General features: G+C 35.3%; 2 protein-coding genes across 2 annotated transcripts; one reads left to right on the top strand and one right to left on the bottom strand.

Moving 5' to 3' along the window:
- The first annotated feature begins 106 nt into the window (after positions 1-106).
- LOC132548730 (PHD finger-like domain-containing protein 5A) lies at positions 107-3,211 on the top strand. Its single transcript, XM_060212610.1, has 3 exons — positions 107-158; positions 2,205-2,395; positions 3,006-3,211. The coding sequence occupies exons 1-3, from the start codon at positions 107-109 to the stop codon at positions 3,093-3,095; spliced, it is 333 nt and encodes a 110-aa protein (XP_060068593.1). The 3' UTR covers positions 3,096-3,211.
- A 10,601-nt stretch (positions 3,212-13,812) lies between these two features.
- On the bottom strand, positions 13,813-15,789 carry LOC132548721 (cyclic AMP-dependent transcription factor ATF-4-like). Its single transcript, XM_060212600.1, has 3 exons — positions 15,635-15,789; positions 14,882-15,199; positions 13,813-14,735 (listed from the first exon to the last, which is right to left on the bottom strand). The coding sequence occupies exons 2-3, from the start codon at positions 15,084-15,086 to the stop codon at positions 13,930-13,932; spliced, it is 1,011 nt and encodes a 336-aa protein (XP_060068583.1). The 5' UTR covers positions 15,087-15,199; positions 15,635-15,789; the 3' UTR covers positions 13,813-13,929.
- Positions 15,790-17,031: the final 1,242 nt, after the last annotated feature.

Raw genomic sequence — 17,031 nt, forward strand, 5'->3', positions numbered from 1 at the left:
CTTATACATAAACAATATAAAAGCGTAAATAGTGCCGAAAGTAGCAAAAATATAATTTGCGTTACAGTAAAATGCTATTCCGGATATTTTAATTACAAAATTCAGCATGGCGAAGCATCATCCAGATTTGATATTTTGTAGGAAGCAGCCAGGTGTCGGTGAGTTTATTTACGAAATGAAGCAAATTAAAATACGCATTTTTTTTTTCTTTTGACCAAGAAAATATGAATTACGATGACCTGGCGATTCTAGTAATTGTGCTTCAAGTCATACTCTTGTCTGATCATGATCTACCGATCCTAATGTTAGCTTCACACAGCAAAACGAAGCTTTGACGTTTTACTTTTTGTCCATACTATATTTGTTTGTTTGTCCGATTTAACGACTACACGAAAAGTTTTTGTCCTCGATATAGTATTATCCTCAAGTCGGCAAAGTCAAGTTAAATTTATTTAAAACGCGGTCCATTGTTAGACAAGACAACACAAGCCTATGAAACGAAGGAAGACAAAGATAACTCTCGAAATAGCGTAACAAAAATAAATTCATCACAGGACGCATATTATACAGGCACATTTGATAACTTGCTGTTGCGAGTCTGGATTAAAGTCACCATATTTCATAAGAACTAGAAATATAAATCAGAGTAATAAATATCGAGCTTTGTCTGAGGCTGATAAAATCACTGGTAAACCATTGACTTTGGGATATTCTCTCAATGTTGGTCATATCAGCTTTATCCATGAAGATCTTGACCCATTGCCACAATTCACTCAGTTTTTTTTTAATGAATTCGGCAAGGATTTTAGAATAGGATAATATGCTGATTATAGTTGACATGTACAGTTATCGCAAAAGTAGTGGTATATCTAGTGTAACAACAGTAAAATAATAGTGGCAATATATTGCTTGGCTAGAGAGAGCTCTCTTTAGCTCAATCAGTCAAGCATCACACTAGTAGGCCAGTAATCCCGGTTCCGGGTTCAAATTGACTCTGTTGCATTGGTGCTCATGTAGGCATTTGGGAATAATAATTAGAATGACTTGCTTAAGAATTACTGTAACCACTGGAAAATCGAGGGCAAGTATCATTTTTCCCAGAGGCAGAATATGTAACCCTGGTAAAATACTAGTCACAATATACCACATGGCGAGAGAGAACTTCTCTTTAGCTCGATCTGTTAAGTGTCCAACTAGTAAGCCAGGGGTCCCAGGTTTGAATCCTACTGGAAACAATGAAATAAATAATGACATCTGTTACACTAGTACATGTAAGTACATATAAACATTACAATACATCACAAAGTTGCATTATTACACATTTGTCAATCCAAACACTGTTATTGGCACATGTATATAAAAGCAAAGCTCATATATGTACCTTTGACTCTGAGGAACAATTTTATGTTTACTGATCATTGACTTTAAGGATTTATGCTAAAATTTATTTGAAGAATTTGAAGAAAAACAAAAGGTAGAAATAGAAAATTGTTAAAATTGACACATGGAATATTCGAAGCTAAAACCATTCTAACTTCTACTAATTTTTTAAAGTCGTTGAAAGATATGTTTTTTCTGGGATCCATCATATGTATTCCATACCATGGCAACCTGGACTCTAAAACTATATGTATTCCATGCTTAACTATATTACCATACCTGAAACTCAACACTGAGTTAAGTTCTCTCTTTCAGTCAACACAGTTAAAAAGTCTCTTTCACTTAACACAGATTTGAATAGTCTCTTTTATTCATTACTGACATAAATGGTTTCTTTTACTGCATTGAGTTGATAGAGCAAGCTTATTTGATGGAGTTAGTAAAACTGTAGTCAATAGGAATGTGTTGTTCCAATTCATATATATACATATCCTGTGATTTCTTCTTAAGCTCAGTTTAAAATATCACATGCACACCAAAGACCCAAATTTGATTGCCATTCATGTGCTTGATATAACTTTGTTTTTCCCTGTTCTTTTGCAATACATTGTACTGAAAAAATGAAGGTATTCAAATTTTTTATCTCAATTATCATATAGATAAAACATTGGACTCAAGTGGTTGGATAAATTATATCAAATAATATTAAGTGATATGTTATTAATTAACTAATGATATTAAAGTATGAAAAGTTGAATAATACTTACTTATGAATGCTATTATTTATACAATGTATTAAAGATATTTTTCTTCCTTCATTTCAGCTATTGGCAGACTTTGTGAGAAATGTGATGGGAAATGTGTAATATGCGACTCCTATGTGCGACCTTGTACACTGGTAAGGATATGTGATGAATGTAACTACGGTTCTTACCAGGGGCGATGCGTGATATGTGGAGGCCCTGGAGTCTCAGATGCCTACTACTGTAAAGAATGCACAATTATGGAGAAAGATGTGAGTAAGAACGCTTTACAGACTTGTAATGGAGTTCTGTGTTTACAGTGGTATTATTTTGTCTGTCCATGCATGTTTTGCCCTTGTTAGCAAAATAGAGCAAACAATTCTTTTACTCCTTGAAAGTTGACCATTAGTAAAAATGGCAGGCCATTAAATTAACTCCACGTTATTCAATTAAAGATCAAACTTAAAAGTGACTGACAGTGATGAGCTATTCATTTGATAATTGAAATATGTGTGAATTGACAAGAATATCACGGCAGATTCCATTAACCAGGGGAATAAGATATCATCAGGATTTTCCAATATTTACTGTCATTCTAATGTTTAGTTTGAATTAATCAATATTCTGAATTTCACATTTACGCAAATTCTGTAAGAGAATTTTTTAACATTGAGAGAAAACTATGTATTTTTTTTTTTTATGATATTTTCTTTAAATTAGAATCATCAACTCGCTTATAAAAATTGATAAAATAAAAACAGTTTGTCCGAGGGAAGCAACTCCTTTATATCTAGAAATTACACTAAAGAAATGCATGTTTACACTAAGTTGTTATTTTTTTACCCAGTACTTACTTTTTTTCATATTGTTTGTATCTTTCAGAGAGATGGTTGTCCAAAGATCGTGAATTTAGGAAGTGCAAAAACAGACTTGTTCTATGAAAGAAAGAAATATGGTTTCAAGAAAAGATGATGGATGTTACTGGAGACAATGTAGAAAAATACTGCCGTTTTAATGTCATTTTTGTTGTAAATAGTTGTATGACTTTGAACTATCATGAAACATCAGCAATTAAAAATTTCATTTTATCAACAGAGTCTGATCATTGTTCATATATTTATATACATATTCAGCACACCATCATCAGATGTTGGGCTGTTTCAATTGCCCTGTTTATAGTCCATCAGTCGTTTGTCATCCTTAAACAATATTTGTGATTGCTATTGAGAAGTAATGGATGGATCTTTCTCACATTTGTTGATAGGTGTGCTAGGCCTATTCTTTGACAGATTGAAAAAAATAACATGATTTTACCAACAGATGGCTATATTTGTTATTGAAAGTTGAAATTTGTTATAAATATTTCTTGAGAGGTTTATGGGCTAATCTTTCTCAAATTTGGGTTCCCTTGGTCCCTGGACTGTTGAAAGATTAATCACTTGAGTAGTATTGAATTAACCTTTCTCAAATTCTATATTTAGGTTTCTTTTGGTCCCTGGAAATAACCTTAAAATGGTTGAAATGCAACTTTTTGAATTTTGATATTCTGTTATTTCTTGGGAAGAACTTTTTTTGAATGATCGTTTTCAAATTAAATATGTATATTGCCCTTAGTCCTTTGTGATGCTCTTTTGATTTTGGACTGATCAGAAAAAAAATTGTCGACTTGTAGTCATATGTTGAATTTTGATAATGTAATATAGGAATTTCTTAAAAAGTACCAGATTGGACCTTTCTCTAATTTCATTTAAAGTTTCCCATTGGTTCCTTGTTGTGCCATTTTGATTTTTGGACTGTTCAGAAAAACAAACAAAAGGCCCAAAGGGCCTTAACGGTCACCTGAGGAATATATGTCAATAATCTGTGGATTTTAAAATGTTGCAAAAATGTCACATCACTTGTGCAGGACCATGTGTAAAACATCTGTACTAAGTTTGAACATGACCCACCCAATGGTTCTTGAGAGGAAGTCCATAATGTTTTAGCCAAACAGAGACCAGGACGGCCATCTTGGATTTTGAATCACCCCAAAAAGTTAAAACACTTGCCAGGACCTTGTGTAGAACATTAATATCAAGTTTCTCCTTTTCCCCCCAATTGGGGTCACGCCCTTTTTCTTCGCAAATTTGAAGTGGCTTCCCATGCAGATGCTTTGTGCCAAGTTTGGTCAATATCCATCCACTGGTTCTTGAGAAGTAGTCATTTAATGAAGGTTTTTACATATGGCCTCTTTTACACCCCTTATGGGCCCCAAAGGGGACATAATCACTTTTTTCAACATGATTTCATATGTCCTTCACTAAGGGATGCTTTCTACCAAATTTTGTTGAAATCGGTCAAAGCTGAATTGTTGACCCTTTTGAGCGCCCCCTAGTGGGGCCGTTTTTGACCCAATTTTTTTTCATTCCTAAACTTTGTAGACCTTGCCATTAGGACCCTAAATATCAAATATAAATTCAATCTGACCGTTGGTTCATGAGAAGAAGATTTCTAAAGATTTACCTAATTTTACCCCCTCCTGGGGACCCTATTGTTTCCATGCCCTTTTTCTTCGCAAACTTGAAGCGGCTTCCCATGGGGATGCTTTTGCCAAGTTTGGTCAAAATCCATTCAGTGGTTCTTGAGAAGAAGATGAATATGTGAAAAGTTAACGACGCACGACGACAGACAAATCATGATGGCAATAGGTCACCATGAGCCTTCGGCTCAGGCGACCTAAAAAGCTTACAGACAGACTTTTAATTTTGACAATGAAACTTTGTTATTGCTATTTCTTGAAGAATCACTGTAAATTTTGTGTCTGTTATTGCTATACTTTTAGAAGTACTTAACAGATCATTCTCAGTTTTATTTGTAGGTTCTGTTTGAATCTAAGTCTAGTTTTGCATTATCTTTTTTGAAAAGGATGACAAAAATAAGAAATGGCTAAAAGGCATCGATGTCTGATTAAGATTCTTATTGCTATTTCCATACAAGTATGATTTTAGGGAACTGTGCTTCATAACATCACACCAAAATATTTACCAATAAGAAATTAGACCATACATTTAATTAGTAAAACATTTTACCTTGATCAGTTTTGATTCTGGTAAACTTCTTCAAAATAGAGACCCTTAGTCAGGATAAGGCGCCAGACATTTCAAGTCCCAGGAAATGAAACCATTGCATTTATTTAAGAACTGATTGCTCAGTGCATTTTCATTTTCAATACTTTTAGATTGCTCAAGGAAACCACAAAAATAATTTTCATCAAATACCAGACAGTTTTATATCAAAATATATCCTCAGAAAAAATGCTGACAGACCTCTTGAGGACTTGAATAGCAGTTTGAGAGTATATACCATCCTCACCTGCCTGGGATAGTTTCTACCAAATTTGATCAAAATCAGACGACATAGTAACATCCAAGTAAAAGTTTATGAAAATGGGAAATGTACAACTTGACCTGTTTGTGGTGCTATGAGCATGCTAAAATGGGTCAACAATTTGTTAGGTATAAACTATAATACCCTTCATGGATCTTTCTCACATTTCTGATATAGGTCCCCCTTGGTCTCTACATGTGACCATTTGATTTTGGGACTGACCAGAAAAACTAATGGATGTTTTGAAAACCATACCATATATGCTGCTGGCAATAAAGTGCCTTCCAGTCAAACAAGAGGCCAAATATGCCTGCGTCGCTCATCAGATATTCAAAACAATAGATTTCTCATCATTAATATTTGTTGAACTCATGAAGGGGTAGTCAAATAACAGTGTGACCCCATCGACCTTAGATATGGGTTAAAACAATTGATTTTCACAAACTTTGATGGACTGCATACAGCAGAGTATCTTGATTCTAAGTGTGTTGGAAAAGGGGTCAAGATTATTTGTTTTTTTGCAAACTTAGAGTTCACCCGAAGAACCTACAGCGAAATATGATAGACTGATTCAAGGTATTTTGAGTTATGAGTGGTTGTTTGAAGGTTTCAGCAAATGTGACTAAGTATGGGTCATGGTAAAGTTTCTAGTTGATAACATCTTGGTCAAACTTTGTGGTAAGATCTTCCATTCTGTTGGCAGACTTGTTTTTGTTGTCATAAGAGGCTGAAGAATTGACCAAAACAGCTCACAAAGACCTTGTAAAGTATTTAAGTTTCTTTTTTTTGATATACTGATATCTTGTCTTCAAATATATACATATCTCATGCATTTTTTTCACTTTTATATAAACCGACAGAACCGGAAATCTAATACATGTACACTAAAGACTTCCATTTCTGGATAGCAGTATCCTTCCATCTCCAACCTATGGAGGTTTTTTGTCACAGTGGAGTTGATATTCAATAACCTGTTCCTAATATCATGATTTTCATGCAAGATCTCACTGTCAACCAATTTTTCGATTCCTTGTGCAATACGAAGATGGAAATGTTTGCCTTTTGTTTCCTCTATTGTATACCTTGTTCTCATTTGAGAAAGGATATTACCTACTTGGATTGTTGAAGACTGACATGGTGGGTGATTTTGAATTAGAAGGCACTAAATCACCTTTCTGAAGAACCTGCTCTTATCTCCTTGAAGTGAAAACTGCTCAATATCCTGTTCCATTTGTCAGGGGGAAAAAAATGATAACTGTAACAGGATATTAACTGTCGACACTACCCTTCGGACGTCTTAACCTAGAAGTGAACATTCTTATGTGCCAAAACAACTCATTCCTCAAATTAAACATTTGAAGACAAACAATTGTAAGAAGCTGTTTTTCTATTAAGCAGCATTTAACAATTTTTATTTTTCGAAATATGTGACCAACCGTCATAAACTATTACGAACAATCAGGTCATACTTGTTGCTATCACATAAAAATGAAAGTACTGGTATGCTAAGACCATTGAAAAAATAAGTTCTTTGTTATTAGCTTGCTATATACTGAAACCAACTATATGCAAGCAGTAAATCATTGCAGCCCATAAAAAATGACCAACAGATATCAGAAATAACAAGCATAGTAGTATTACTTATGCAATACATGTCCCAAGTAGGCTCCAAGATGCAATGATAGGGAAGTTGTCCATTTCTTTGGATATATTGTAGGAAATGTTGATCTTGGACACCATATTATCACTTTAAAGACTGCGTATCTTATTGGTTTAAGACCATTAGTTAGACCATCATGCAGGTAACATGCTACATACAAATATTGGGCAGCTTCACTTTCCAGATTGTCTGTAAATGACTGCATAAGAGTGCCAATTTTCTAAAACAAATATGATATGTCACCATAACTTAAAATAGAAGATGCCTATTCTTCCGGAACACCTGGTCTTATTCTCCTTGTACTTTTTCAGGGAATCTTGAGTAGATATTGTCTTTGTTTCAATTTTACACTTGTTTTGCTGGTTCTACAATTCTGTTGACATGTTTATATATTCTTTGTTCTCTAAAACTTGTCACAAGATATTTTATTCCTCTTGTATTATTATTTTTTATCATCCTTACAGTGACCTTAAAATTTGCAAGATGTGAATATCTTTTAGGTTGTGAAATTTGATAGAAAAATGAGGGTAATGCAAAGAACACCCCCCATGCATCTATCCGTTTTTTGACTGACCTTGATCTTTGACATCTGACCCTGAATTTCTAAAGAAACCGACTTCTCCTCATAAGGGATACATGTTCCAAATTTGATTAAGGTATACTTAGTCTCAATGCATTTACAAGGTAATCATATAGTACTTATGCAAGTACTGTGACCTCTACATTCAATCCTCAAAATCATTACTATATCCTCTCCACATTGCCCAGGGATAACTGAAAATGTAATCCAAATGATAACTAATACCCCCAACACCCACAGCCTTAGCTATCTCCCCATGGTGACCTTTTGCACAGAAACATCCTCTGAAACACAGCGGCATGTGCACGTTCCTTAACATTCCTGCAAAGTTTTGTTGAAATTGGTCCACAGGTTTAGAAGTTGACCGACAAGCAAAACCCGTCTATATTGACCAGTTGCCATGCCAATCAATATTTCGAGGGAAAATGGCGCATGCACATCTACACATTGTCCTGAATATTACTGAAAAGTTTCATTGGAGTTGTCCAGACAAGATGTGTCTACAGACAGACAAGCAGATGGATGGACTGATAGACAACCTGATTCCAGTTTACCCACCCTTTTGGTGGTATAAGAATGCACAAGAGTGCTTACAAATTCCATGTGGACAGACATTATGGAAAAATAATAATAATAATAATTAAAAAAAAAAACATGATACAGATGCTTATATCTTGTTTTATTCAGTTTTTAGATACAGTATTCTTTCCATGCTTTGATCAGCAATGTAATCTTGTCATGTCAATATCCTAGTACAAGATTGCATACACAAAATTGTTGTAGGTAGACATTTAAGATACATAAAAAAAATGCCTAAGTTTAAATGAAGGTTTTAAACAGAAGTCATATTATGTTCAGTATACAGTGATTTTTCTAGACAATTGTAAACTATAAACTCGGTATACTGCGATCTTTTCTACACATTTGTAAACAACAAACTCAGTATGTGGTGATCTTTTCTACAAAAAGTTTTTTTTATATATTGTATATACACAGAAAAAAAATAAATAAGTAAACCTTTCTATGTAACTAAAACTCAGTATAATGAACACAAACTTGGTATAACCTTTCTATGTACAAATTTACTACAAACTCAGTATACAGTGATCCTTTCTACACAAACTTGGTATAACTAGTGAATCTTTCTACTCAAGTAAATTGAAGATTGTATACAAATTTACTACAAATGCAGTATACAATGATCTTTTCCAAATTTTTTTAGCTTCCGCGATTTGTTGATTCTCCTTTTGTGATGGTAAATATACTGTCGCCTTTAGAAAGTACTGTGACATTAAAAGCCAACATGGTTGTTAGCATCCCCTCAAGTGATTAATCATCTTCAACATCTAATTGGAGGCCGGAAAGAAGGACTTTTTCTCCACCATAAGGTCCTCAAATCCATTGTTGGTCCACATAGCCAATTTCAACTTAGAAGAATCAATAGAGATACCTTCTACCATTCCAGATTTCATTTCTTCAGGGACATCCACTTGCTGAAAGAGAGTAAAGGAAATAAATAACTATATTTCATTATTGCTATGATTATGTGCAAGAAATATACACTTCTGTATAAGCTTATAGTTTTCCCAATAGGAGTCTATATTAAATATACTGTCAAATTATTAAGCGATGGACAGCTAGCAAAATGATAATATCTTGACCATGGTCATACAGAGATTGAATCATAAAATTAAATTTGTGTGATAAATCTGTGCAGTATGATAATTTATTTTGACGTTTGTATTTCAAAAATCATTTTGACTTGAAAAGTAATGTGTAATTTAATTAATTACATTGGACTGTCATGTAATGGTTATTTAATTATTTTGAAAATACCTGTAATGGCAATGCCATTTTCATAATGTAATTGTAATTTAATTAATTACATCATCATGTAATTGAACCCATGCCTGTTACAAACAGTAGCTGTCCTAACTGATCCTAAAATTAACTTTGGCTAAGTCTATCACAAAATTAACTTTGGCTATGACTATTACAAATGCCACATTTAGCTACAGTAGAGGTATTTCAAAAATGTATGTCATTGTAGCTGAAAGGACATAATTAATGATTACTTAACCAGAACTACAGTTCTGAACAAACCACTACAAAGCCTGGTTAACTGTACTAAGAGAATGTCCTCTCAATTAATCAATTTCATTGATTATCGACATCTTATTGTTGTACTTACGGTCACCTGAGTTTCTTATAAGTTTCAATTTGACTTTTAATAAGGCCCAAAGTGATAATACTGCAATGTCTTAATAAGCTCTCGAGGGGTATTGGTTAGACTATTTATCCCATTTCATTCCATTCACCATGGAAACAAAACTCTAAAACGCTTAAAAACATTCGACAATTTATGACAAATATTGAGCCTAGGGCTGTGTAAAATTGATGAATCAAGTGTTAAAATGAAAGTGGAAGCAGTTGACATAATACTGAAATTTCTGAGATAAACAAATACAGTACATATATCAAAAGTTCAGGCATAATAAGAATTGTACCAATTACACTTAACACATTCACACTGGGACCAAACACTTCACATATTCACACTGGGACCTAATACTTTGCTAGGTTTACCCTCATCTTTATTAAAACACTTTCCGGGATTCAGATGTCAATTGACATCTTCATTATTCCCAATCTTTATATTGCAATCGTTCACATGCATCACTCTTCAACAGAATCAACGAGACATCATGTCAGAAAGACAAAAACTAAATTTAAACTAAAACTATAACTTCACTTGTAAACCTTACAATTAGCATAGCTGTAAGATTTCATTCCCAGAAATTTGAAAGAGCTATATCTACAATAGCACGGACAGTGAGCGATATTTTAAAGTAAAATCGATATATTACACAGATAGATTCCTAGATCTATTCACGGTAGCGTAAGTAGTACAGTACAATATTACGGATAAGATTTTTTTCTGTTTAATTTCCGATCTGTTGGGCCACTGACAGAAGTGACGGCGATGAGACCATTATGAAACGATCATTCAAAAATAAATTCATTTCAAAACACTGAAATACTTTACGGAAGCAACAAAAATGTGCTAGATGCTTACATAATATTTTTCAAATGCATACTGCTTCAAAGGAAAAGTCTTGAAAATATTTTGAAAAAAGTGCCATGGCGGCAGTGCCCAGCTTGCGCGTCGCCGTCGAGCCTAAATTCAATACATGCGATAGCTCATTTCAAGTGAATTTTTGCAAAAAATGCAATTGGTAGTTCAGTATAAGTATTGACTTTAGATTAAGCTTATATATATATAATGATACTTACCTACATAAAATACCCGCCATCTTCTTTCTGCCGCCGTCTTCTTTCAGGGTCCAGCAGCAAAGAGCACCCCGGCTGTTTCCGTCAAAATTTTATGCTACTCTAAATCATTCTTATTTTAGTTTCATTCTTATTTTCAACTACACATTTCAGTATTATCAAAAGTTTTTAACAGTATTAAACGGGATGAAAATTTTCGAAAAAGAAAAAAAAAGAAAGATATATGACACCCACAATGCATCGCGCGGAAAAGAAAGTTAAGCCGCCATATTGGCATAGCCTCGCAAAATTTACCACCATAAAACGTGAGTCTGTGATTGTATTTACAAATTTCGATGGCTAATTATCATTAATACACAACACAAAACGTTTTCTTGATGTACAAGTAATGAAGAAAATGTCGATAAGGTTGTTTCATTTAATGACTAGCATCAGCAACTTGTAGGGGCGATAATCCAATGATTACGGTAATGTCCGGCAGATGGAGTAGGAGTAAACTTTCGATTTGTGAACCAATGAAAACGAAGTACTGATACTCGGGGCCAGGGGCGACAGCAACATGCTCTTAGCATAATTATACACAATACACGCTATCAGCTGATATTTTGCTGCACAATTCTTTCATTCAATAATGTGGAGGCACTATCATATCATTAAGTTAAGAAATGATTGCTAATTGTAAGAGTTGCGTTTTTATCAAAATTTTCCCTTAAAAGCCTTGCCCCAAAATCAATTATTTAAAACAGGATTGCCACCTCCAATTCATTTTCACGACCTATGTCGGGCAACCTTTCATTTGATTCTAGTTAAATTTGCTTCACAATTTCAATTGAATAGTTACTCCAGATAGGAAAACAATAAAAAAAACAAGAGGCCCATGGGCCTTAACGGTCATCTGACAAAAAGCAAGCCAAACCTAGAAAGTGGGTTGAGGTCATTCATTTGAACAAACTTGGTAGCCTCTCCTCCAAGCATCTTACAGGCCCAATATCAGCACTCATGGACTTTTGCTTGTTGAGAAGAATGTATATTTTAACATATTTGACCCCTGTGACCTTGAAAGTGGGTTGAGGTCATTCATTTGAATAAACTTGGTAGCCTTTCCTCCCAGCATGCTACAGACCCAATATCGGCACTCATAGACTTTTGCTTATTGAGATGAAGTCCTTCGTATATTTTAACATATTTGACCCCTGTGACCTTGAAAGTGGGCCAAGGTCATTCATTTGAACAAACTTTGTAGGGCTCCATGCCAGCATGCTCTGGGCCAAGTATTAGCCCCCTAGGCCTTCTAGTATTTGAGAAGAAGTTATTTAAAGATTTTGACATATTTGACCCCTGTGACCTTGAAAGTTGTTCAAGGTCATTCATTTAAACAAACTTGATAGCCCTTCATCCCAGCATGCCACAGGCACAATATCAGCAATCTGAGCCTTTTGGTTATTGAGAAGAAGTTGTTTAAAGATTTTAACATATTTGACCCCTGTGACCTTTAAAGTGGGTCAAGGTCATTCATTTGAACAAACTTGGTAGTCCTTCATCCCAGCATGCTACAGGCCTTATTTTAGTTGCCTGGGCCTTTTGATTACTGAGAAGAAGTCCTTTGAAGATTTAAAGACATTTGACCCCTGTGACCTTGAATGAAGGTCAAGGTCATTCATTTGAACAAACTTGGTAGGGTTTCATCAAAGCAAGCTACAGGCTAAATATTAGTTGCCTGGGCCCTCCAGTTATTGAGAAGAAGTCGTTTGAAGATTTTAAGACATTTGACCGCTGTGACCTTGAATGAAGATCAAGGTCATTCTTTTTAACAAACTTGGTAGGGCTTCATCAAAGCAAGCTACAGGCTAAATATTAGTTGCCTGGGCCCTCCAGTTATTGAGAAGTCGTTTGAAGATTTTAAGACATTTGACCCCTGTGACCTTGAATGAAGGTCAAGGTCATTCTTTTTAACAAACTTGGTAGGGCTTCATCAAAGCAAGCTACAGGCTAAATATTAGTTGCCTGGGCCCTCCAGTTATTGAGAAGAAGTCGTTTGAAGATTTTAAGACATTTGACCCCTGTGACCTTGAATGAAGGTCAAGGTCATTCTTTTTAACAAACTTGGTAGGGCTTCATCAAAGCAAGCTACAGGCCAAATATTAGTTGCCTGGGCCTTCCAATTATTGAGAAGAAGTCGTTTGAATGAAAAGTTTACGGACGGCGCATGACGGCGGACGAAGCATGATGACTATAGGTCATCGGACCCTTCGGATCAGATGACCTAAAAACTCAACCTCACATATTTATACATCATGCTTTTGACAAGTTCCTGGATAAATGCTAGATGCCAACATACTTCTTGAACCCTTACTGCACATCTGTATATGACAATGCATCAAGTGAAATATCCTATTGTTTGACAATCAGCATCTAGCTATGATTAATGCAAATGAAAGTGCCGACAGAAGGCCTATAATTACTTCAGGTAAGGCTGTTGATGCACAAGAAAGCTCTTAAAAAAGAGGTTTGAAGGGCCTGCAATATCCACACAATGTGGAAATCACGTATTCTACATTAGGTGTTATGAAGAATTCATAATTTAAAGGATCAGCAAACTAGAAGAAATGGGTCGGTTTTTCATTTTCCAACTTTAACTCCATGCTGGAAAATTCCCAGCCAAATATGATCCTTGGCATTATGCTATGTTATTAGCAATATTTGAAGGTTTTAAAGTAATCGTTGTGTTTTCTTTTTCTCAAAACTTTTAATCAAGCTTTCTAATATCAGGATGCATGTATAAACAAGAAACATTTTTAGTTTTTCTTAATTTTTTTATTCACGTCAAATGAAGAGACCTTACTGGCCAGTCTATGAAAATGATCATAATGAGAATAAATAACCACCCCCCAACCCTCTCTTTCGACGATCTATTTAAAGGAAATCTTAAGTCCTTTTGCCTTAAACACTTCTGTCATCAAGTCCTTCATGTATTTTATTTCCCGAGAAATGCTGTCAACTTGGTCATGCAGTTTTTTGTTGGTTTCCTGTAAAAGTTGTTCATCTGTTTTGATAACATTTTTTTCACCACGCTTTTTCTCACGATATCGAATAGCAGCATTTCTGTTCTGAATTTTCTTGCGCTCTTTTTTAGATAGTCCTTCAGTGGGAATTTTATATGGTTCTGCCCTAATTCTTGACTTTGTTGTCTTCTTTGCCTTGCTGCTACTTGACTTAGACTTAGGATGATTTATTTCATCATCACTGCAACCAGGTATATAATCTGGATCATCGACCGGTTCTGGACTAGATGGTTCAGAACCAGACAAAAAGTTTTCAACCTCATCAACTGAGAGCGGTGAAGTTATGAACTGTTCAATTATTGAATCAACAGCTTCAACCGAGGAGGTCTCTGGTTGCACATGGTCAACTTGCACATTCTCATTTTGATCCAGTAATGACAAAATGCCTTCTGTAATATCACAGTCTTTGACTTCAGTGACACATTCTAACAAGTCAATATCAGCAGCTGGTTTTTGTTCAGATTCAACGACTGGAGTCAGAAGTGGTATTGGCTGAACCAGCAACTCATGCAGGATGCCAGAGTTTTTTGGTTTCGGAGATGGTGGACTTTCCACAGCAACTGCTTCTGCAGTTACTGCATCAAGGTCTGGCAAGCCAAATGTCTGCTCCAAATCGAAGGCAGAATTCTCCATCCATTCTACACCAAGGGGATCTGAAATACAATAAGCACAAAATCAAAACGTGAACAGCTACAATTACGATTTAAATTACACTGGTAATGCATGCAATATGCCAGAATATTAGGATTTTGTGAGCAGGTGATGGTTTTATTGACAATGAGATTTTTCAAATACACACCTTCTGGGCTTTGGGCCAAGAACTCTTCCAGCACATCAGAAGCTGGTTGGAGACCCTTGGTGGGGCTCTGGGTGTCACCTGGGAACAACGTTCCCAACCCAAATAGATCGTCATCGCCCAAACTCTGAGGGAACGACCCAGACAGGTTGTCCATCATAAATTCGGTGCGAAGCAATTCCACGTTGTACAACGCCATATCTGTCATTGTTAATGTCTTCCAAGGAAATTGAAGAAGGAATATGTAATGGGATGTTTTCTATAGGTGCGAGGAATCCGGTGGCTATTGCCAGGGCAAGCAGTGAAGAAACGTTGTGGGACCTGCAAAAGTACAGCATTTATTGTAAAACCCAAATAACCAATTTTATTGTACACTTTGACAGTTCGACATGCAATTCAACAAGAATACATTCTGTAAATCTGCTCACTGGTTTAACAACCCCCTCCCCCAATTAATTCTTTTTCTCTACTTCCACTTCCGCCCACCGTCCACACGCGGAAAAGATTCGTGTAGATTCAAGGTTGGTGTCGAAACAACTATCAAAATGAATAGCTCAGAAATCCTATATACACGTTAACTAAGTTGTGAACGGAACTGAAAAAAATTATTTGGAGTAATGATCAGTTTTCATTAAACGAAATTTCACAAAGTAGATAAATTAAGCGAACTAACATGCACCAAAATGGCGCCATATGTTACTATCATATTTTCCTCGCGGAATTCCAATTATATCAATATTGATGTGAAATACTTACGCCATGATGATTATAAACTTGGTGCAAAGCAAACGCTTTGGCACGTGGGGGTTGCACTCCAATACTAGGCAGCCATTTTGATAACTTTCTCGCCAGAAAATTCTGGTTAGGAATACTCGTGTTACTTTGTGAGACGTATCATTCAGAATGGCGATCCGAGGCAGGTACACCAGAGTATCGACAACGGTGAAGGTGATATTAATCCGCGATTTTGCGTAACTACTTATTCCGGCGAAAATTTAGGCTGACTCTCACTGTAATTTTAGCAAAAGATCACAGTGTTTGATAATTTATAATTATTATTGAAATATGTTTTGAAAAATCATACAATATGTACAATATAATTTGAAACTACATTAATCCGCGGAAGGCTACATCGAAAAAAGTACTGGATTGCATCAGAAAATCTCTGGCAATATGCCAACCAGAGCGAGTTCCGATTGGTGGAAATTTACACACCTACATTTATTAATAGCACTGCTACGTCATCGTTATGGACACCCTTTCGAGCCCAGACTTGATGATAAGAAACAGTGGTTATATCACCAGTGTTATAAAACATAATCATATGAATGAAAAATTACGTGCTTTCATATATGTGACCTGTACAATGTCAGGGGATTTCACAATAAGTATGAATGTAAGTCTGTGGATTCATAGATTTATTTGTTTTGCTCGGCTTTAGCAACAAAGACATGCTTCCATACTTCTCTGACGTCATAGCAAGCTGGATCTTGGGTTAAATTCTGGTACGATGGCCACGTGCCTCAATGATCTATTTATAACTATGTAATTTCCATGACAATTTTTGGACTACAAAATGTTTAGTACAATTATGTGTAGTGCATCAAGGATGAAACATTAAAGTAGATAGTAGTCTAACCAGAGACGTATATATACATCTCTGGTCTAACACACCATGGACACGCGCAATGGTTAATGGTTAACCAAAGTACATAACAATAATGAACACGTAGCTTAGGTCGATTAGCTGACATCTTTCAATAAATGGGTGCTTAACTGTTTTTTTTTTTTATTTTCTGGACCATTCCCAAAATCTCTGATTACTTTTGAGAATGATATACATCTAGTACTTCGAAAAAATAGCAATTATGAATTCAATGAAAATTCAGGATAGCCATTAGTCATTTTCAGATCAGTCTTGAAATCAAAGCAAATGGGAATAAGTGTGGTCACAAGAAACCTATAATACATGTAAAAATTAACTCATTCACAACAGTCTCTTTTAAGTCAGCTGCCAAGCTCAATCTTTTTCTATAAATCCAATGATAAGCATATTTTCTCTATTGTGAGGTTTCTATTTTTGGATAGCAACATTCCTGCATCCCAACCTATGATGTTTACATGTTGCAGTTGTTTTGATACTTGAAAGCCTG

The sequence above is a fragment of the Ylistrum balloti genome, unplaced genomic scaffold (assembly GCF_031769215.1).
Source record: "Ylistrum balloti isolate Yb309-2 unplaced genomic scaffold, AGI_CSIRO_Ybal_v1 Utg370026, whole genome shotgun sequence".
In the NCBI taxonomy this organism is placed as follows: Eukaryota; Metazoa; Mollusca; class Bivalvia; order Pectinida; family Pectinidae; genus Ylistrum; species Ylistrum balloti.

Coding starts and splice junctions, on each gene's coding strand:
- LOC132548721 (XM_060212600.1), bottom strand. CDS start 15,086: ATGACAGATATGGCGTTGTACAACGTGGAATTGCTTCGCACCGAATTT. Junction 14,736..14,881: donor CTTGGCCCAAAGCCCAGAAG/GTGTGTATTTGA, acceptor ATTGTATTTCAG/ATCCCCTTGGTGTAGAATGG.
- LOC132548730 (XM_060212610.1), top strand. CDS start 107: ATGGCGAAGCATCATCCAGATTTGATATTTTGTAGGAAGCAGCCAGGT. Junction 159..2,204: donor TAGGAAGCAGCCAGGTGTCG/GTGAGTTTATTT, acceptor CCTTCATTTCAG/CTATTGGCAGACTTTGTGAG. Junction 2,396..3,005: donor GCACAATTATGGAGAAAGAT/GTGAGTAAGAAC, acceptor TGTATCTTTCAG/AGAGATGGTTGTCCAAAGAT.